General features: G+C 42.5%; 1 protein-coding gene across 1 annotated transcript in view; it reads right to left on the bottom strand.

The window, feature by feature from the left end:
* The window catches only part of LOC144824194 (lanosterol synthase-like), a 227,102-nt gene extending 221,032 nt beyond the window's left edge, over nucleotides 1-6,070 (bottom strand). The window contains exon 1 of the mRNA XM_078683350.1: nucleotides 5,977-6,070. Within this exon, the coding sequence (XP_078539476.1) occupies nucleotides 5,977-6,055 (79 nt within the window). The 5' untranslated portion in view covers nucleotides 6,056-6,070. The remainder of the gene's footprint in view (nucleotides 1-5,976) is intronic.
* Nucleotides 6,071-23,496: the final 17,426 nt, after the last annotated feature.

Below are 23,496 nucleotides of genomic sequence, written 5' to 3'. Positions count from 1 at the left end.
GTTTTTGAAACATTCAGTTTGTAGCCGGAAAATTTACCAAATTCGCTAGCAACTTCGATTATTTTGGGTAAAGCAATGGAAGAGTCAGGGGTTACGATGGCCACGTCGTCTGCGTATGCTAAGACTTTGTGGTCTACTTCATGCAGTCGAACTGGAGGAATGCCAGGTTCTGCAATTAATCTGTTCAAATAAGGTTCTAAATAAAGTGCAAATAAAAGTGGAGAACAGGGGCACCCTTGTCTGGTCCCCCTAGTGATGGAGAATGGTCTGGAAGTATCAGTACCTAGTCTTATTACTCCTTTTGCATTAAAATAAAGTGACTGTACAGCTTTAATAAATTGTGATGGGAAACCCTTCCATTCTAGCACCGACCAAAGGAACCCCCAGTCTACTCTATCAAACGCTTTTTCGGCATCGAGTAAGATCACTCCGACTGGGGATTCCTTTGCTTGGGCCCAATCCAACAGTGCAATAACACGTTTGACATGATCTGTGGTATCCCTATGTTTGATAAACCCGTGTTGAATATGAGAGACCAGACCGGCCATGACATCATTTAATCTATTGGCAAGAATTTTGGAATATATCTTGCTGTCTGCCGTGATGAGGGAAATGGGACGATACGAACCAAGTTCCTTTGGATCCTTGTTCTTTTTTACAAAAACAACAATAATGGCAGTCGACCAAGAATCAGGAGGGTTATCTTGGAATGCTACATTAAAATTTTTTAATAATTCTGTCTTCAACAGATGTCTAAACGTCCTATAAAATTCAAGGGGGATCTGATCAGACCCCATGGCTTTGCCGGCAGCTAGACTCAGAATAGCCTCTTCGATCTCTTCCCAGCTTATTGGCCTAGCAAAGAGATCGATATCATCTGTACCCAGTGACAGTTGATTGGAGTTTTGGAGATAGTTTATAGGATTGAGAGTCTTATCGACTTCATTGTTATAATCGTTATACAACGTCTTATAAAAACCATGGAATGCGTCTAATATTCCTGCCTTATTTCCTTGAAGGACCCCATTAATGTCTTTGATACATTGTATTTCATTAAAAGAAGATTTTTGACGTAGACGCTGCGCTAAGATTTTCCCCGTACGTTCGCTAAGCTCATAACGTTCTGTTTTATATTGTTTAAATTTTACGGCTACTTCTTCAGCAATATGTGTACGGAGTCCTGAACGTTCAATAGTTAGTCGAATTTGTGCATCCTCTATACTAAGATTGTTTTTACAGGCGGTAGATAATTCGAGCTCCGCCAGCCTAACCTTATTTAGCCTGTCCTTGAAGTCTTTTTGATTTTTTTGCCTTCTGTAGTTAGCAAAGCTAATAGTCTCCCCCCGTACAACGGATTTAAAAGAATCCCAGACTACCTGTGGAGAGGCAGAATCATTATTTATGGAAAAATAATCTTTAATGATTGTGACCATGAACTGGAGGTATTCTTCGTCTAGTAATAAACTCCTCTGGAATGACCAAAATCTATTTGAACTTTGACAGTCAGTAGGGAATTGAATCTCAGCGATGATGGGATTATGATCTGAAATGACCTGTGGTAATATTTCAATACGAATTTGCTCCAGAAAAACTGAAGATACAAAAAAATAATCTAAACGGACAAATTTTCGATGGGGGGTAGAGAAAAAAGTATAACCAGGGTCATTATAGTAAAGCTTATTCCAAACATCGGTTAGCCCGTTACATAATACCAGATCTCTAAGAGCTTTATACGCTTGAATCTTACGACCCACATATCTCTTTCCTAGTTTAATATTCCAATCGGCTGGTATATGAATATTAAGGTCCCCACACACTATTATCGGTTGTGTCCAAGTAGATAACTCTGTGTTAATAAGATTGAATAATTCAGCGTCATCCAAATTTGGGCCGTACAGACAACATAGAGTGAATCTACAACTACCAATTTTTAGTTCCGCAAGCCCCCATCTCCCCCATTTATCAGAAGATGTTTTTACGCACTTCCCTACTCCCTTTCGCATACAGATAGCAACGCCTCTCTTGATACCCATTTGTTTAGATGTAATCAGAACTTCTAATCCCAGATTATTCAGGAGAGAGCGTTTATCCCATGAAATGTGAGTTTCCTGAACACATAACAAGTCAATATTCAGAGTTTGAAGCATTATACGAAACATAGCAATCTTCTTTAAATCATTGAGACCATTAATATTAATAGTGCATATTTTCAGCCTTTTATACATTTCCAAAACAATGTAAAAAAACGATTGTTGGTCATCATCACAAACATTTGCTCCTCCATATTATGCTTTGTATGCATTGTAACCATCCCTGTATTGAGCACCTCAGCCTTAGTCACCATCCCTGTATTGAACACCTCAGCCTTACACCCCCACCACCACCCGCTGCCCATACCCACCCCCACCCTGATCCCCGAGACCCCTCCCCCCACCCTCCCCACTATAGGAGGCACAGGAACTATCAGTTCCTGAAACATATGGATGCCGTGTCCCTGGCTCCTAGCATCTTTACCAAAAGAGAAGAGAAGTGAAAAAAGAGAAATAAGAGAAGAGGAAAATTCAGAATGAAAAAAAAAAAAAAAAAAGAGAGTATAAGAAGGTTTAGGAACGAAAGAGCATAAAAGTCCTGCATTAATATAATAATTATTACTCAGTATAATTCCAAAACATAAATTCTGAAATTTTCATACTACACGTCTGAGTTCGTCGAGATCGTTCAAAGAGAGTCTAAATACTCCTTAGCTTTAATTGTAGAAATGAAAAATTTTGTTTGGCCTTTGAATATAGTTTTAAGTTTTGCAGGGCCTTGAAGAAATACTGCGACTTCCTTCTTCTGAAAGTCAGGAATTAGTTGCTTCAATTGCCAGCGTTGAGCCACAGTAGCTTGACAATAGTCTGGTCGCACGAAAAACTGAATGCCAAGACCATCCGCTTTCTTATCTGGTCTTGCCTTAACAAAAATAGCTTCACGAGCAAGGAAATTATTGAATGACACCAAGATGGCCCTAGGATAGCTTTCTTGGCCTTGTCGCGGTTTCCTTGCGGTAAAAGGGAATCTATGAGCTCGTTGTATCTCCCGAGCCCAGTCCCAATCAGTGATTTCTGGGAAAGCATCGCTTAGTAGGTTAATGATGAACCGCCTCGGGTCACCTCCTTCTTTATTTTCAGGGATTCCCAAAAAACGCAAGTTACTTCTACGGGCCTGGTTTTCCAAACTGGCTAACTTGTCGGATAAATCATTTTTTTGCATTTTGAAGTCTCCCACTTCTTGTCTTTGAGCCATACATTCCTCTTCCAACACGGATATCCTGGCCTCTGCTTCAGTGACCCGATCCGCAGTCTCTGAGCATAATTTAATTGCACGGCGTACTGCATTTTTGACTTTGGCACATGTCATTTGCGTGCGTTGATTCTCAGCCTTACTTTCAGCCCTATGAGTCATCATAGTATCAAATATCGTTTTCAGTGTGATCTCTTCATTATTATCTGTTGGCAGAGTTGGGTCAGGTGAGCCATTATGATTAGGCCCAGGAGTACCGTCAACAGCAGAAACATTAGCTACCAAATTAGGAGATAGAGAATTCACATCGTTTGGTGGCCTGAGAACAGTCTCTTTACTCGCTGCACGAAAGGATCTTTTCTTCTTCAGCCTCTTTTTAATGATGGTAGCTGCATTTGCATTATCAGGGCTGAAGCTACTCTCTCCGGCGGAAGATAAGCTCTCACAGCTGAGGTCTGCCCAATCTTTATTTACACCTGTCGCTTCATCAGATGAGAGATCTGAGAGAGAATAAAAGTTTTCAGGAAGTTCCTGGTTATATTGCTGCATGATAATTTCTTTTTCAGATCGCAGATCGCTAGGTAAATCGTTTGATACCAAAGATAATGATGGAAGCGAGCATGACCGATTGGAAATGGCTCCACCGGGGACTGCAATTCCCATAATGCCCTTCCTCATAGAGTCAATCGGTATTGAATCCATTATCAGAGTTGAAGGAGTATTAGTTTTATTCTGCATGCCGCCGCTAATAAATGGTTGGCTAGAAAGCTGTCTAGCTGTTAAATCAGTACTTTGATTATCCATGCCATTATCTATAGTTTTCTTTTTAGCGGCGTGCTTCTCAAACAGGTCTGGTAGTGTTTGTAAAACATTAGATTTAGTAGCAGCCCCCTTGTTGGTGCTCTTACCCGGTTTTGTAACAGTTTTGCCAGGGATCAGTGGTGTTGCCTCTGCCATCGCGACCTCCACGCTCACTTGTCCCACGTCCTTCGGCTTGGACCCAGTGTCGTTTTTCTTACTGCTACGTGTTGCAATGGAGGAGGGAAGCGGCGTCCTCCTTTTCTTTCGTGAGCCCCCTCTACCAGGGAAAACGCTCCTCTGTGCCCAACAAAGGCAAAGTGTAGCGCGCCACAGCGGAGACCGCCGTCGGAGCTCAGAGAAGTTTAGTAGCATTCGTGAACACCGCCTATCACGAGGATAGTTTGTTGCAAATGGTAGTTTGTAGCAGTTTATTAGAGCTATATGCAGATATAGCGTAATACACTTCCACCAGATTTCCGCCGGTTTGAAAAACTCTAGCTCCGAGGCTAGTCTGAGATCAGTCGAATCCAGAAGGAATCAGCATCAGCCACCAGAAAAGCAGCCGACGCCTCTCTGCAGCTGCGAAGCTCCGAGTCAGGTCCTGGAGGTAGTAGGCGGAAATGGAAAACGCCTCTCAGTCCCCGCACAACTCGCGGCTCCGTATCCGTCTCTGAACAGCCCAGCCCGGGGCAGCCTCTGCAAACAACGGTAGTGGCTCCGACCGACCGGCCAGAATCAAATTGCTCTGCAGATAAGCAGGTAAGATGCCCCCGCTTTTAGAAGAATCGACGGAAGTCGGATAGAATCTCGAAGTCGACTCTTATGATGATTAGACAGGAAAATTAACTGGATATCTTCTTCCCTTCACATCGAAACGCCAGGAGCGAGGGAGCTAGCTGCCTACACAGCCTTCCCCACGGCAGCCATCTTGCCTCTCCTCCCACCCTGTTGGCATCAATGCAGTCTTCAGACACAACAGAGACCATACTTTTTGGCCCCTGGGGAAATGTTTGTGAGTACCCATGAATTGGTCCAACACCAATTCAAGAGACCTTAACAATTTCAGACAAACACCAAACCTGGGAGATAATCAGACCATGTCTACCCATGGGAAGGGGGAGGCAGACCAAGGGGAACAGACAAACTCCATCATTGGATGGAATTCATCACAAGGAGGATAAAACAAGTATAAGCGACAGTAAAGGGGAAACTAATCCATCCTAATTGAGTCAGGTCATCTCCACTCAAGGAAGGCAGGATATGTGGAGGGTCCAACTGATACCAAAAAGGGCAGACCAATACCATTTTGGTGGATGAGGGGTTTGCACATCCATCCCAAGGGAGACTGACTACTTGGCTGGAGGTGGTTGAAGGGCAGACCCATTTTATCCTGTTGGGGTAGTAACAAACTAGATCCATCTTAGTAGCCACACCCATTCAAGGGACATCAAATCATCTCTAGAGGGTAGGAGGGGACACATACAAAATAAGGAGAGCAGACAAACTCCATCATAAGGAGTGGGCAAAAATGCTTCAACCACAAAAGGAAAAAACTGCACTCACTGGGATGAAACTACTGAGCCATGTGGAGATAGGGAAGCATATAAGGCAATCCCAGGGGAAAAGGTATGAGCAAAGCTCCATCTTATGAAAACAGGCAGACTCTACTCTATGTAACATTGGAGAACTTCATGCAGAAAGAACAGACCATGTATTTCTCTTATTCCAGAAAAATATATTGCTGCACATTTCTCCCTAATAATAGTATAAGTATAATAGCATTTATAGCAAATGTTACCACTCTCACATTGCAGGTTGTTGAATGTTCGCAACATAATCAGTTTGAATCAGGTCACATCAGGTGCCATCTTGTACCCAAAACATTCTACATACCAGGTAAAAGGAAGAGCGGCCCTCCATAGTCTCCAGCCCAGTGCCCATCCTCTGCCTGTAGAGAAGAGTAGAAAAGCATGCCGTTCTGAGCAGCCTCCAGAGCTGAGTGAACCGGTGGCAAGTCCTTGAAGTATGGCTTCTGGAAAACAAATCAGAAGGGAAAACAGTATTATTCAGCAGAGCAGTACCTGATGTACAATGAGAACGGAAACACTCTACCTGCAATAGACCACAACTTTTAGAGGAATGGTGGCTCTTAGAGATAAGGTTATAGGCTGCCGCCCTTTCAGAATGAAGCTCTGAGTGATTGTGGGTGTTCAATTCTATGACAAGACTTCAGGTTCTTTGATGATGAACCTTCTTTACTAATTTCTCCAGCAGCAAAGTTAAAACACAGAAACAAAAGAAAAAAACATGGTGGCTTGAATGGCCAAACAATGAACTAAGTTAAAATTCTGTGCCTTCTGCAGCACATTACATCAGAAAGGTACTGATTATATCAAAGGCCCCAGTATAAATAGGCCTGATTGATAGAGACCTTCCTCTTCTTTGCTGCTCTAGCAGAAGATAAGTGCCTCTCAGTTTTTTACAATTGTCTTTATTTAACTTCAGTGCTTGTTTGTTTCAAATACAGTATTGATTTCTGTGTTTAGTGTATGCTTCAATTCTTTTCCAGGATTGTGTGCCTAATTTGGGCCGGTGTACCCTACTTCTAAATGCAGGGGAGTGAGAGTACTAATTACTGTATATTGTCGCTGGACGGGGGTCTCTCTGGAGTAAAGTGTGAATAAAATTTGCTTTTTGTTCTAAGTTCTTAACTTTGTACTTCTGTTTCCTATTTCTTGAAGTTTAATGTTTTGCCATTAAATTGTCTTATTTGATTTACTGACTTTTCCTTCTTATCTTGTCTGAAGCAGACAAGGGTTTATTTAGTTTATTGGTTTACAAGGGTTTTGTAACTGTCTACCTGTTCAAAAAGATGCTGTGGTTGGTTAATCAGCAAGAGCGTCATGATAGGATTGGTGAGACGTCATCACAAAGCAGCTTGGTATTGGTTGGTTGTTGACAGAGCCGAGCTGGGATTGGATATTGCTCACTACTTCATTTGTTGAGATTTTAAAGTGATTTTTAGATTGTCTTTATTTTTTATAACCAACTTTATTTTTGTTATCAAGTTATTTTTATTGGATTTTCAAGGAAAATAACATTATAAATGATAATAACAATAATGATAATAGTAATAATTATACTGACAATTATAACAAAATAGAAAGCAAAGAAGAACTACAAAGATAAAAAGATACCATTTAAGTGGCAGTTGGAATTGCAGTTATTTTAGAGATACAGGTGGTCGATATAAATCACATTCTACAGTCAGTCTATGATAAGGTTATGTTGCAGGTGTACAACTGAGAACATAAAAGTTATATACGATGCATTATAAGGATATCATGTTAGGACATCAAATACAGTAGTATAGTAAAGACATTCCCATATCCTAGGTGCAAAACTAATGTCAAAACATCAATTAACAAGAAACTAAGACATGTCTGCCCAAATCGAATCCGGCTGAGTACTATAAAGACGTAATGGGACAGCGTGAGGCAATTCCTATGTGGAACGATCTTTATGTGGAGGGACCAGCGAGAGGACTCATGTTTGTGGTCGAGATCCATAGGGAGGGTGTTAGAGCAATGGTAGTCATCAAGAGGTTCAGTAAAGTGTGTGTGCTAGTTGGTTGGTACTTATGAGTTTCACAGAGGGTTGTATTTAAATGAAAAGGCATTGAGGGATATCCATAACTTCCGATGTGGTGGGCGCCATGGCGAAGAGTGTAGAGAGATATTATCAACTCCTCTTAGAAAGGACAACCATTCTTGCCACATTCTGAAGGAGACTTCTTTAGAGTTCTTCCATTTATTAAGTACTGTTTGCAGGCAAGTGTAAGCATTAGATCTAACAGATAGCGGTCATTCTCATCCGGTAGCATTAGGTCTAGAAATCCCAGAAGGATATAGGAGAATTCCCTGGGAGGGTCGATATTGAATGTTTTGTTTATACACTTATATATTTTGTCCCAATATGTTAGTAGGATGGGGCATTGGAAGAGCATGTGAGCTAAATCACCAACATGTGCATTACAATTCCAGCATATAGGGCTCTGGCTTAGGTTAAGTTTAAAGATCCTTTCAGGGGTCCGATATGTTCTGTTTATTAGCATAAGTTTTGTTTGGGATACTACTGGAGAGATTTTATTTGAGAATTGGAGTTTTATGTATCTTGTCCCAGTCGAAGGGAATGTTTCTAGTATTATATTCAGATTCCCATGTCATCTCCCTTTTCAAGTGCGATTTTGGGGATAAGAGTTTGAAGATTTTAGATACAGTGTGTCCTGAATTCAGTAGCAGGAGTATCCTTGGGAGATTCGATGGGTCGGTGGGTATTATTGTACGTAGCGTTAGCTGTGACTTTAGTTTCAGAAATTTATTAAAATCTAAGGAGTCTAAGCCAAACCGTGTTTGTAAATCGGAGAAAGGAGAAGGGAGTTTACCTGTAAAGAGATCTTTGACTATGTTTATTCCATTTTTTTACCATTTTTTCCAGAATAACAGTTCTCCATCTACCTTCAGGTAAGGGTTACACCATAGAGAGGCTAAGTTGGATTTGTTGATTGTTTATTCATTGAAACTTTATTGAAAGTTTTGTGGCAAGACACATTGTATCCCACAGTAAAGATCGCAAGTGCATTGGAAAACAGCAATACCTGACATCACCATGGCAAGGCAACATACATTCCGATAGATAGACCATTATTATCGAATGTATGACGTTACAATGCATACAGTTACAATGCGTGCCTTTATAACGCAGTTTTTACATCGCAACATCCTTTACAATGCATACATTTACATTGCATGGTATTACAACAAAACATTTTTAACTACATTTACAACGCATTGCATTATATCGCATTATACCTTTACAACGCATACCATTACAACACATACCATTACATTGCATTTAAGGTAAGTGTTGGATAGTGTAGGGGTAACAATTACTATTCTAACTCCAGGGGGTGCAACAGTAGGGTAAGTGTTGGATAGTGTAGGGGTAAAATATAATATTCTAACTCCAGGGGGTTGCAACAGTAGGGAACGTGTTTGATAGTGTAGGGGTACTATGCTTTGTAATGGTATGCGTTGTAATGACATGCAATGTGATGCCTGCGTTGTAGTGACATGTGTTGTAGTTTCATGCGTTCTAGTGACATGCAATGTAATGACTGTGTTGTAGTGACATGCGTTGTAAAGGATGTTGCGACGTAATGACTGCGTTGTAAATGTAGTGCGCTGTGATGACTGAGTTGTAAAGGTTGTTTCCCATAATAATCACACCAGTGCCCCCAAATATGGCTGTGCTTCTGAGGACAGCCACAGCCTATGAAAATAGTTTCCCTTTGTGTGCACACCAGTCCACCCTCTAACGTGAGCTCCTGATAGTCAGTGGTACCTGCTGTTTCCAGGCACAGGCCTCATCCCGCTTGGCAACTAAACAAACCAGCCCCAAAAAGGTCCGATCCGCCCTTGGAGCCTCATATTCCTCTACTACCCCCAACAGCACAGTATGAGGGGTAAAATTCAAGGTGCTGCCCATGACACCAGAAAGTTCACGGCCCACTCCCTCCCAGAAAGGCAGCAGCAGTGGGCAATCTCATGCCACGTGGAAAATATCTGCATCTGGTGACGCGCATCTAACACAGGTGGTTGGGGTGTAGACGCTGTGGGGCAAGATAGGTTGCATGGAGATAATTAAATTGGATCATGCACAGTCATGCTGAAATCGCCAGTTCCCGGGGTGCCATGCAGGTCTCTCTCCATTCATCTCCATCCAACTCACCCACCCAAGCCTCCCACCTCCATTTAGCCCGTTTCAGGTCATCTGGAGCGTGAGTCACCAACAAGCGTAAAAGCCTTGAGGTAGCCCCTTTGCCTGTGTGCCTAAAGAAAATCTTCACCTCCAACTGATTATATTCAGTAAGAGGGTCCTCCGGGATAGCGTGAGCCCGCATGGCATGATAGAGCTGGAGATTGCAAAAAAACTAGTAGTTAGACAAAGAATATTGGATCTGCAGGTCTTGAAATGTTGTGAGGTTACCCCTTGTAGATATCCCCCAAATAGGAGCTCAAAATCTGATCCCACGGTACAAAGCCCTCCAGTGTTGAGAGCTGACAGTGTCACGTTCCCCACCTTAGAGGGGTCTTTCCCGTAAGCCGACGGTCCCATCAGAGAAGTCGGAGAGCCTTCCTCCAGCAGGTTAGAGACACGTAGGTACAAGAGGGCAATGTGGCAGGCAGACGCGACCATTACAGCTGGTCTATCAAACCATCTATGCTCAGTGCCGGGTCGTCCCACCTGCCCGTGAACCATTCATTAATTGCCACCATCTGAGCCACGAGGTCCAAGCCACCATCAAAGGGGGATTTGCGTAGCATCTGGAACGCTACCCCATGTCTGCCACGCGCCCATATAAACTTGACAATCTTGGCGGTCAAGGACAGGAACCATGTTTGAGATATGGAATAGGGATAGATACTGAGGACGTACAAGTAGCGCGGCAGGCATATCACTTTAAAAAGGGTGGTACGACCCACGGGATTCAAGGGGAGCGCTGCCCGCGACCCAAATTGCTGTTTGGGCCAGCCCTTGAAAATTAAGGGTCCAAGCTAGGTCTGGGAGATGGGACACATGGATTCCTGACTATTTGAAGGAGTTGTGTCGGACAGGGATTTTTGGACACCAGATCCGCTCATGGGCGTCTCTCCGCTCCTCCACCAGGTAGTATTTACCCTCGTTGACACGGAGGCCGGAGTCATCGCCATATACCCAAAGTAGGGACAGAGATTTTGAGCGAGAACACAGCGGGTCTTTCAGAAATAAAAGGATGTCATCGGCGAAAGCTCGATGTGATCTTCGAAGCTGTTCCCCCACCGCTAGCCCCAAACATTGCATTGTATAAGTCATGCCAGGGGCTCTATCACTAGGGCGAATAGCAGTGAGGACAGTGGACAGCCCTGACACACGCCAGGCGTGATGGAAAATGGAGAAGACAGGACTCTGTTTACCCTAACCTGGGCGGTCAAGTGTTGTAGAGAAGACATACCATGAAACGAAACACTTCCCCCAGTCCGGCCCATTGTAGGACTCCATCTAGAAAGTCCCATGAGACAGTGTCAAAGGCCTTGATAAAATCCACTAACAGAAGCCCCAATGGGCTGTTGAGGATCTGTGCCCGAGATAGTGCTGCATGGACCCTCCTGATACAGTGGAGTGTGCTGCGGCCCGGCATGAACTCGCACTGATCTGGATGAATCAGATATGGTAGGGCCTATGCCGCCGAGTTGCCAGGATTTTGGTATAGATTTTGATGTCTGTATTAATGAGGGATATCAGGTGATAGGCTGAATACTGGTCTCAGGTGAGGCCCTCTTTGGATAGGACCACAATGGTGACACAGTCAAGGTCAGGTGGGAAAGACTCCTGTTGTAGGCAGCGATTTTCAGATTGTCTTAAGCCAAAATAATGGGAAACATACTGAAAAAGCCTAAGGTTTTGGTTATATATTCTACAGAGGGTTCAGAAATTATGTGCTGAAAGGATGCTTGCATTTGAAATGATGAAGGATACTGGGTTTCCTGCATCGGGATTTCTGAATGGCATGATTACACAGCTTCTTATAAAGACTTAGAGCCAGATGCAGGAAGGCAAATACTGGTCAGTAACAGCCGATTTCGGCCGTTACCGACCGGTATTTGGAGTTTGGGATGTAGGGGCATGTTAAAATACAGATTCGGTAATTTTACCGAATCAGTAAAATACCAGGGGCCAGATGTAGGTAGGAATCATTTACCGATTTTTAATTACCGAATTTTACCGATTCGGTAATTAAGAATCGGTAAATAAGAAGGGGGGTATGTAGGAACATCCAGATGTTCCATTTACCGAATCGGTAAATATCTGTATTTACCGATTCGGTAAATACCGACCGGTAATGCTCCATTCATTCCTATGGGCTTTGAAGTCCATAGGAATGAATGGAGCATTACCGGTCGGTATTTACCGAATCGGTAAATACCGATTTTGACAAGGGTGCAGGGGGTGTCACTTTGACACCCTCTAGCACCCCCAAAAATGGTTCGGGGGCCATGTGGCAGGCATACCTGCCCTAAGGGCAGGTCTGCCTGTCATATGGCACAGGTGTGCATGCACACATGTGCATGCACACCGGAATCGGTATTTTACCATCAAATATATTTGATGGTAAAATACAGATTCGGTAAGGGTTGTGGGACTCAGAAGAGTCCCACCTACATATCAAATTTAACGAATAGGTAATAATACCGATTCGGTATTTTACAGATTCGGTAAATTTACCGATCAGTAAATTTACCGAATCTGTAAAATAAGTGGCCCTACATATCAAAGCTCAGATACCGGTCGGTAACGGCCGAAAATACCGATTTTCGGCCGTTACCGACCGACCTACATCGGGCCCCAAATCGGTATAATTACCGAATCTGTATTTTGACATGTAGGTAGCACTGTAATCAGTTCTACAGGGGTTTAAGAATTCTTAATTTACCACCAACTAGAAGTTGGTGGTAAATAATGAAAACCCTTTAAAAAGCATTTCTTTTGCTTTTTAAACAGTGCCATGTTGCAGACATACATGCCCTCATGGCATGTATGTCTGCAACATGTGCACTCATGCACAATTGAGGGGTGCAACAGGGTGTCAAATTGACACCCTGCCACCCTTCAATGTTTCCCCCAATTACCGAATCGGTATTTACCGATTCGGTAATTGACATTCATTCCTTTGGGCCTCCAGGCCCATAGGAATGAATGTCAATGACCGAATTGGTAAATACTGATTCGGTAATTACCGAATCATACCGATTTAAGAATCGGTAATCTGGGATTACCTACATCTGGCCCTTAGTGTTCCCAGTAGAGCGTACTTTTGATATCAAAAAGCTAGATTTCCTCAGACAAACCATGAGTGTCATGAAGCTGATGCCCAGACCTACAGTTTGATGTGCTAAATAAATGGGAACAGATGGCATCAGAGAAAGAGAGAAAGAAAATGTCAAAACAGGTAAAGGGTTCCGGGGTGTGGCTAGTCATCTGCCCTGAACTACGTGGCACACCTAACATCTGCTGCTGGGCCACACATCTATGCCCTGGGAGTCATAAATGATGAGCTCCCTCACTATTATGAGGCATTGTATTGCCGCCCAGCGGAACTCCCAGATGACCTTCAGAATCGGTTCCTGGACCGCCTGTTACTACATGTGTTGCCATATGAGGCCTGAGAGGCTATTGGGGGCCCGGTGATGGTGCATCAGATCCGATATACCATCAAGGAAATGGCCACTGGCAAAACCCTGAGTCCGAAAGCCTTTCGGTAGGGTTTTATTTCATATTTACGGGCCTAGTGACCCCAAGGCTGGAGGCACTGTGCACTGTGTCCTTAGGGTGAGCTGTCTAACTGACTCTACAAGGAGTGCAACCTGTGATCCCCCTACCAGAAACCAAAACCTCAGGCATCCCCATTTCGGCATTTAACCCACTATCCATGCTCAAATTGGATTTGAAGATCCCGATTAAGGTGCCGGCATGCAGACTACTCCCTTACATGTCGGTCTTGGTACATAGAGGCCAAAATGGTTTCATACAGAACCTCGACCTCAGGAGGCTGTCCCATGTTCTATACCACCCTGAAGTGCAGGCCTCGCCCTGGGGAGATGCTCGTGTCAGTGGACCTCGAGAAGGTTTTCGATTCGGTACAGTGGGACTTCTTGCTGAATGTCATGTGCAAAATGGAAATAGGGAGGGCTAGGCCAAATGAGTTTCCCTTTTATACTCTAAACCAATGGCACGGGTGTAGACTGGCTTTACAATTTCCCTCTCATATGACATCTTCAGAAGTAAAAGTCAGTGCTGCCCACTATCTACCCTGCTTTTTGCCATTGCCATTGAACCCTTGGTGGAGTTATTCAGAGGGGAGGGTTGAGACAATTGAGCAATAGTGGATGGCCAGGAACACATCATCTTACTCTATGCAGATGATCTCCTGCTGTACTTGTCCAATGGCCATAATGGGGCGCTGGAAGTGATTCAAGGCCTGGAGGAATTTGGAAACCTATCAGGCCTAAAGGTCAACCGTCTAAAACATGTATATTCCCCTGCAAACAGGGCAGTCCCCAACCCCCAGGCTTCCCTTTGTGACTCACCTGGGCACCTGCAACCTTTAAATATTTAGGAATTCAGCTGTATCACTACCTGGACAATTTGGCGCGCGGGTAACCTGGGGAAAGCACTCCGCTCCCTTAAGGACTGTGTCACATTTTGGACGTCCCTGCAGTTGCTGCTCATGGACCGGATATAAGTATCCAAAATGGTAATGCTCCCTTGCCTGCTGTACTTCTTCACAAACCTTCCAGTTAAGATACCCCTTGCGTGGTTCAGTCAACTAGATGTCCTCCTCCGTGAAATAACATGGGATGGAGGTCGCCATAGGGTGTCACTTGAGGTTCTGTGGTACCCACCGAGAGATGGAGGCCTGGGGGCACCTGACTTTGAATTATACCGCTTGGCGGCAAAAATGCATTGAGTGAGCAAATGGCTAGATGAAACCCAGAGTAGCAAACTAGACCTAATGGGCCTCGCACCACACCAGGGAATGCTATTAGCACGACTGCTGCATCCTGCGGTGGCCATTCCACAGCTGGGCATCATATTGCATAATGCTCTTTATAGTTGGTGCCGATGATTGGTGAGGACCCCGAGGGCCCCACTTTATGGCCCTACTCTACCACTGGTAGGCCTGCCACATGGGCAACCAGTCGTTTGTATTACTGCTGCCCAGCTCTTGAGCGGGACGGAAGCTGGCCTGGCAATTGTGGGTGATTGTTGTATCTTGGGTGTCCTCATGCCACCGGAGGATGATGAGCCTGGAGTCCTCTGGAAGGTACTTGGTAGTCCTTGCAAATCTCCTGAGATGGAAATTAAAAATCTGAATGGCACCTGGCACATAGTTCAGGACTTGTGCAAGAATAATACAATTGTTGTTCCATGTTGTCTGGTGGTACCAAATCCAACAGTGAGTTTATTCCAAGTTCCATCAGATGCAGAATGGTATACATTCATCGACTTATACCACATGTTCTTCTTGATTTCTCTTTAAGATGACAGCCAATTCTTTATTGCATTCCAATTTTTGAATAAAGTTCTCGTGTGATGTAGGATCCCACAAGGGTATGCTGCAAGTCCTTCTATTTTTAATCAAATCCTTAAGAAAGATCTAGAAAGTTTGAGATTAGCTTCCAATTCAGTATTAGCGCATTACATAGACAACCTATTGGTCACATCTAAAATAAAAGCCTGTAAGCTTGATATAATTGCCCTATTTCTTCATCCAGCTGAGAATTGGCATAAAGTTTCCTCAACTAGAAGGCAGTATTGTAAAAAGGAAGTAATGTATCTTGATCACCATATTGAAAAGGGTGTGAGGAAAAGTCTCAAGAGAAGCATTTCTGCAATTCTGAAGATGAGCCCACCAACCACCCAGAGGGAGGTTCGGATGTTCCTAAGAATAGTTGGCTACTGTAGTCAGTGGATTCCAAACATATCCTTGGTTGAAAAACCTTTAGCAAGGTTAACATGCAGTGATATACAAGATCTGGTACAATTTGACAAAAAATGCTGTGATGCATCTGGAAAACTGAGAGCCCTTGTCATGCACCAGCACTTCTCAATGCCTAACTAGAGTCTAACCTTTTTTCTTTGTCATGAAATGGTTAGATGTGCACTTTCAATTCTTAACCAAAGCATGGTGGGTTGATGTGCCCAGTGTCTTACCTGTCTGCCATATTGGATCCAGTAGCTGTAAGTCTTTCAGGTTGCTTGAAACTGGTTGCAGCTGTTTGCTTTGCCATTGGACAAAGTGAAGGAATTGTGATGGGCCATACTTTAATTGTATATGTTCCACATTCAGTAGAGATTTGTTTGACCTGAACGAGGACTCAGCATATGATTAATACTGGGCGCAATCACTATGAGCTAGGTATACTTGCAGCAAAGAACATTTCAATTAAGGGATGTCATTTTATTTACCCAGCTCAACTGCTTCCTATTTCAGACAAATTGTGAAGACAGGGAAACTGATGATTGTGTAGAGGTTACTGAGTTATCTACAGAACCAAGACCAAATATTAAAGAGACACCCTTAGAAATGGCTAATATGATGTTATTTCTTGATGGTTCTTGTTCAAGAGACCAGTATGGAGCACACTGCAGTATCTTCCATTTCTGAGACCATGGATGCATATTCTCTGCTGAATGTTACTTCAGCACAAGTGGCAGAACTGGTTGCGCTGACAATAGCTTGTTCCCTGTCTGAAGATTTAAATGTAACAATGTTCATACACAGCCAGTATGGTTTAGGCGTTGTGCATGACTTCAATACAGAGGGGCTTGTTGACATCTTCCAGAGCTCATACTAAGAATAGTGTTTACATACTGGATCTTTTAAAATCAATACAGACGCCAAAGGAAATTGATGAGGTCAAATGTGTTGTCCAAAAGGCTGGAAAGGATTTATGGGGTAATTACGAGGTTGACAGTCTGACGGACCCCCAAACCCACAGTGGCGGTGCGGCTCCACTGGCGGTCCGACTGCTGTCTTACAAGTTTGGCGGTCGGACACTCATTGGACCGCTGCAACCGCCGGGGGTCCTCTGATTCTCTGGTGATGGCGCAGCAGTCTGAGGTTGCAATATGCTGGCAGTGCCACTGCGGCACCGCCAAGCATATTGCGCATTTCCTCATGCCACAATTTTCATGGGGGTGAGCCCACCATGAAAAGTGTGGTGGTGAGAAAACTGAGGGGCTCTACAGGGCCCCCTTTTACCTGAGGGCCTGGCGGTGCATGCCAGGGGGTGCATGTTGTGCCCCCACTGTCAGTATACACCCCCTGTTTCTGCATGGCATGGACTGCACAGTCCATGCCATGCAGGAAAGTGCTTTGGTGGTCCCACAGCACTGCCTTTCTAAGGCTCACATATAAATGTTAGAACGACACTGCTCTGAGAGCGCCAAAGCACCACCCACCAAACCAGGTGACAACTCCTAATCTGGCGGGCGCTGAGGAGATGAATATAGCAGTGTGGCAGCAGCCCACTGACACACAGGTAAACTCGTAATCAGGCCCTTAGTTACACTTGGGAACAACTATGCGTATCAAATGGTAAAGCCTATGCATTAAAAGATGAGACAGTTGAGCAGCAGGATGATGATGATGATGATGATGATGAATCAAGAATTAGTACAATATAAAATGCAGAAAGTGTGAACTGCTTCTTCAGGAGTTTAATCCAAATGTCTTTGAGTGAACTGAGAGATCTCCAGGAAGAAGCTTCAGATGATGAGATAAGGAAATGAGAAAAATGGGGTTACAAGAAAAATTATCAAGATTTGTATGTCAATGCTAAAAGTAAATATATTCTTCCTGATTCGATGTTATATACAATGTGTAAATGCCTTTATAGTAAGCTGCATGTAGAGATGGTCTGGTGTGAATATTTATAAAGTACTGGGATAACATAAAATTCAGACATTTAGCTGAAGATGTCAATAGCAAGTGTACGATAAGCCAATTAAATAATCAGGGTAGAAGGAACTGAGACAGTGATGAACCAAATTGGCAAGTCACAGGGGCCACTTTCAAGATTTCAGGCAGACTTTATTGAGATGCCAATTTATATTGGGTTAAAGTACATCTTAATGAATGTCTGCCTGTTTTCTAAATGGGTTGAGGTATTTCCCACCCAGAGATAAGATAGCAAAGAGTTGTTGAGGAAATTGATTCCCAGGTTTGGCTTCACCACTTACATTGAGATAGATCGTGGTACTCATTTTAAAATGAAGTTTTGCAAATAATCTGCACAGCATTTCAGATAAGGTAGAGATGTCATTGCCGTTATTGTCTACAGTCTTCTGTTGAGCTCGAGAGAGCGATTGACACACTCAAGAATATATTGGCCAAAGTCAGTTCTTCAACTGGTTTGAAATGGCTAGATGCACTTCCTCTAGTTCTAAGTAGCATGAGAAGTACTCCTGACAGAAAGACTAGTTTGTTGCCACATGAAACCATCATGGGAAGAGTGATGATGCTTGCCTATGTTCTTATGACTGCACAAGTTTCAATTCCTGATGACTTTGTTCTATTTCACTGTAAAGGTATGGGTGATATGCTGAAATCTGTCTCTCATCAGGGCATGTGGTAAAAGAGGAGTCAAGGGACATTCTTTGTCACAGTTTTATCCCAGTAGACTGGATAACGGTCCAGAAGCATGTCAGAAAGACCTGCTTAGACAATTGGAAGTGACCCTAAAAGGTGATTCTGATGACAAATACTGCAGGGAGGTGCACTGAAGTGCTTCAGTGGATCTACAATGCACATACAAAGAGAGTGAAAGCCATAGAAATGGCAAATGAAGGGTCAAGCAGAGAGTCAAGCTCAAAGTTGAGCTAGAGTTTCCAGCGTGGATATGGGGCAAGGGAATTTTGAAGTTGGTGAAGAAAACTGAAGAAATGAAGTTGTGAAATTTCAGGTCAGTGAAAGCTCTGAGGAAGAACCTGAAACTTCTGGGGTCCAGTTTCAAAGCAAGGACCAGAGTGAAGAACTGTTACAGTGCAAAAGTCAAAAGCCTGAGTGGCAGCAAGAAGAAGAAGTCTCTGATCCAAACAATGAAAAAGTGCAGTTGAAAACACTAGTTGAAAGGACCTCTAGAGGAAGAAAGAAGGTCAGAGTGAACCACGCATGTAAAGTGATTCAGAGTTGAAGTTCAAGCCCAATTTCCTTAAGAAATAAAGAGAATTTGACAAATATTGAATTGAGGAAGGCTGAAAATATTTCAATAAAAAGAACTTGCAAAAATAAACACTGAACCAGAAGAAAACCCAAAGAGACAGATAGAATCTAAAACTAGTGGGAGTGAATCATCAGTGACCGTTAGATTAAAGAGAAGGATAGTACAAAATAGAAAGTATGCTTCAGCTGAGTGGGGGTGAAGGAGAAAGAAGAAAAAGGAGAAGGATAAGAAAAATTCAGTGAAGCATTGCCGGCACAAGCTTGAAACTGAATCTGAGAGTGTAGTAGAAACAGAAGAGGAGCCACTGTGAAAGAATTAAAGAGTCTGTTAAAATAAGGATTGAGATGAAAGTCTGTTACTGAACAAGACAGAAGATTCTAAAGACTCAAGACAGAAGATTCTAAAGACTCAATGACTGAAATAAATATTTGAAAAATCATTTTTAAAATTAGCTTTTGAAGAAAAGATTATTTTTGAGTTTTGTTTGAATATTGTTTTAAAGAAATAAGAAGAAAAGAGGAAATGTATTATTGTTTTAAAGAAAATTGTTGTTGCTTCTGATTTTTGAATTTCACAATAGATTTTCTTGTCTCATTTGGAAGATGGGGTACAGCAGATGCTGTAAAATTGTTGGGGTAAAGATATTATTAATAACTTTATCAGTTTTAATTGGCATGTTGGTGTGCTTACCATCTCCAATAGGATATAGGATATGGTACTAGCAATCAATTAACCACTGTTAAGAACAGTTTGAAGCATGATATAATGGAACATAAAAATAATTTAGTCAGTGGTTTTCATGGTAACATATATGTTAGAATAATTTATGACTAGGTGAATATTATTAAAATGAGGAAGTGCTACGTTTGTACTTTTCTTCCTACCTCAGCTAGTGAGCGTTTTATTTACATACAGTTTCAAACATCATATGCATTCTCCTGCATCGGTTATGTTGCTATATTTCATAACAATAACTTTCTTTCCCCTTATTTGCTGAGATTAATATTTCTTATATGTTCCAAATAATAGTAGAATTATAGATTCTTACATCACTAACATTACTGATATATCGTTTGCTATTGACTATCTTGAAGAACCTGGTCTGTGGGAAACTATAGGTCCCTGGTGTAGTGAGCTTGGGATAGGTTTTAGTAAAGCTGGTGAAAGGCTGGATAATTTAGGAGAAAATACTTTATAAATAATACCAACACCTGTGATCATTATAAAAGTTTGTTCAATTGCCTTATTTCTTTTGCTGACATTTTCTGAATGTGTGATTAATAACTGTCAGAACAGAGGTAAAAATAGATTGTTGAAGAGAAAGATCAATGAAAATGGAGATGGAAAGTATTAGGGATTGTGTCTAAAACCAAATGAAGATGGCAGAGGAGAATTCCAGAAAGCAACTGAAAGTGATGCCGGCTTTTCCTGATTAATAAAGTTGTATTAATGTGTTTCAGTGAATATTAGCATACTCAGATGGGGAGAGGGATGTTAAAGCATTTTAGATTAATATTTTTGTGAATAATTAAGGGTGATGAATATTGATTTTTACAAGGTGTTGTGTGCACATAATCAATTAACATGGTAGTTTAAATAAGTTTCCTATGACATATAGAAGTGTATTTAATAACACGCGTTAGTTGTGCCACATTTTTCTGAAAACTCCATTTTAGTTAACATGGACTCTATTCTGATGCTGCATTGTCACCTCACTCCTGTTCTTCCCTCTCCTATTCTGTTCCCCTGCTCATCTTTACTCTCCACAGCCTCTGCAGAGTAAAGACAAGATGATGTCATAGAAAATGCATATGTTCTTAGTGTGCAATGTATTGTGAATTAACTTTCGTTGTGTTCCTAATGTAACTTCTTAGCATAAATTGCTGCTGCGTAGTCTATTGTTGAGAATGTTGCATAATATTATGCTGACATAACTGGATAGAATATGTTCAATTTTGTTAATTAAAAGTGTTACAAACCTAACTGCGATGCTGTGAACTCTGACCTGTCAAATACTGGTTACTTTTGACCAAGCCACAATAAAACTGGGTTTCCTTCTAATTTTGTAATAACACCCTTAACCTTGCCATAATATGGAATTCAGTTCGTCAGAGAGTCAAGCATCCTTGGTCCCACCAGATGTAACCCCACAGACTGCTGACAATTTAATATGAAAACCTGTGGAACGTCCTGGGTGATAATGTGTCTAGACTGTGCCCAGACATCCCTGCTAGCATGAAAGCTAGCAGCTACAGGCCCAATCTTCCCTACTGAGAACAGCTGCATCATTGCTGCCACTAAGGACTGGAAGAGTGTAACTGAGTCTAGCAGCCACCCACTCTGCACTTTTTTGCTTCACTTAAACATTACTGTCTGTTACTGTGTAGAAATGGGTCTGACATACTGTGTTTGCCTTGTGTTTTAGGGTCTTGTAGCTGCGTTTTATCTAACGAGAGCACGCACCCCACCCCGCATCTCTGCCGTATGTAGCCATTTTGCTTACGGATGTAAGATCTGAAGAATCCCATCCATGGGATGTTTGGTTAAATGTCTAACCACTAGTTCTGTGGGCGCCCCAAGTTAAGAGTTTAGGGTGCTTTCTGTTTTTTTCACATTGATCAGGTCGTACAGTGCAGATTAACTCAATCCCCCCATGGAGCCTCTCCCCACTCCTCCAATGCCCCCCTCCTCTTGGACTACATTTTGTCCCAAATACTGGTAATTTCTCTTAAGGGCAATGAATAAAGTCTCAACAAGAGCATCAGCCTTCTGATCCCGTGAGGAAGGTTCCAAGTTAGATAGGGCTGTGGTTTGTTCCCCAATGCACTTCCACAAACCTCCTCATTCCACGACTTGGGCTGGCTTACAGCAATACCTCTGGACAATCTAATGGAGGACACAGACTTCTTTACTAAACAGCTTCAATACAGACTTTGGCATGGAGGCGTCAGTATTCCAGCTAAGCCCAAATGAATCATTTGCTCGCTCAAAGGACCTAAAAAATGTCAACTGTTCTTTCAGCTTAACAAACATTTCTACTCTCAGGGCAGCCCTAAGTGTACCCTCTTCCCCCCAAAGGAGGGAATTACACTACCTCAAAACCACTGCCAGGGATAAGATATATGAGGAGAGTAAAGCATGTGGGGCGGCCAGGGAGTTTAGGTTACAGATTTGTGCAGGATTCGACCTTCAGCCTTATCGAAGGAAAGCTAATAGCTCATATTCAGCACTTCAGCAGCGTAGGAAAGAGGAGGACTTTTGACCCTGAACACTGTGAACAGATTCTGAAGACCAGCCAATCAGATGGCTTGAGCTGCAATATAAGGGGGGCAAAGAGAGACGCCTAGGAGAAGAATTTAAGATTAACAAATTATTTTCATTAGGTCTGTTCGTTGGGAGATCATCCTTATATGTATGATCGGAAGGGCCTCCCCAACCCCCAATTTGAGCTTCAATATGAATATCTGGGAGTGTATAAGCTTCCCCAGACCTTGATTTTTTTACATATCATCGCCCTCTGAACCATACTTAGTTCATCACCCAAGGATTCTTCAAGCCCAACATCCTGGCTTAATCCCTTAGAGATGTCCCCTCGGGCAGGTGTAATGGTGGGAATGCAGTTTTTCTTAGATCTATTCGGGGAAATATGGGCCTGGTTCTGAAGAGCAACTGGAGCATCTGTAGCTGTATTCAAGGGGAAAAAAGCATCAGGAGGTTGCCGAACTAGGCCATCCTGGCAATACTCATTGGTCTAAGACCAGTCCCTAACAGGCATGCAATAACCCCCCTGAGATTTCACATAGTCTGAGGAAGGGGGCATTACTAGATGAGAGGTAGGGGCCAATCCCTCTGGGATCACTGCTGCCATCTCAGGTACAATCCGGGATATCTTTCGGAAGAAGCCGGTGATAGCTGGATGGGATTCATAACGATGTTGCATACTTAGACTAGTCATTGATGTGGTATGGTCATACAATTGTGCTTCTACCTATTGACATTGTTATTGTTTAATTAGTATTTGTATGCAACACAACAAGCCATTAGTATGGCACTCTTACAATTATGTTTATACCTATACCTCCTTTTAGAATCATATTTATTCTTAAACACACACATTTATATAATACTTATAATCTTACCTATATATTTGGAATTATATTTTTAATATTTATTCTTATAACAACACTTTTACGTACACACAAACAAATATAGCCATGTTAAGAAGCTTCTGTAAAGCTCTCATATACTTCTGATAGTTTCTTGACGTTTGAGGAGGCCCTGAACCTGATGAACACAATGAATATTGAAGAAGATTTGGGAATAACCAGGCGCCAGAAGGTACTCAAAAGCAAAAAGCAGTCACAAATTGTGCTCCAACTTTTTGTGAGAGAAATCACATTTTGGGAACAAACCTATGTATTACCCATTCGCTGTGGGTCACAATCTGCCCTACCTCATGTTGATTTACTCTAATTGAATACCATCACAGGGATGGTGTCCTGCTGAGGTCAGCAAGGCCAGCATGTCTGTGATCACATTTAAATAAAGTACTTTTTAGGCTGAGCCTAGCAGGGTGCATGCGCTG

This window comes from Lissotriton helveticus, chromosome 3_1 (assembly GCF_964261635.1).
Source record: "Lissotriton helveticus chromosome 3_1, aLisHel1.1, whole genome shotgun sequence".
Taxonomy (NCBI): domain Eukaryota; kingdom Metazoa; phylum Chordata; class Amphibia; order Caudata; family Salamandridae; genus Lissotriton; species Lissotriton helveticus.
The sequence above is the reverse complement of the archived record's forward strand: the minus strand, read 5'-3'. Positions and strand labels throughout refer to the sequence as shown.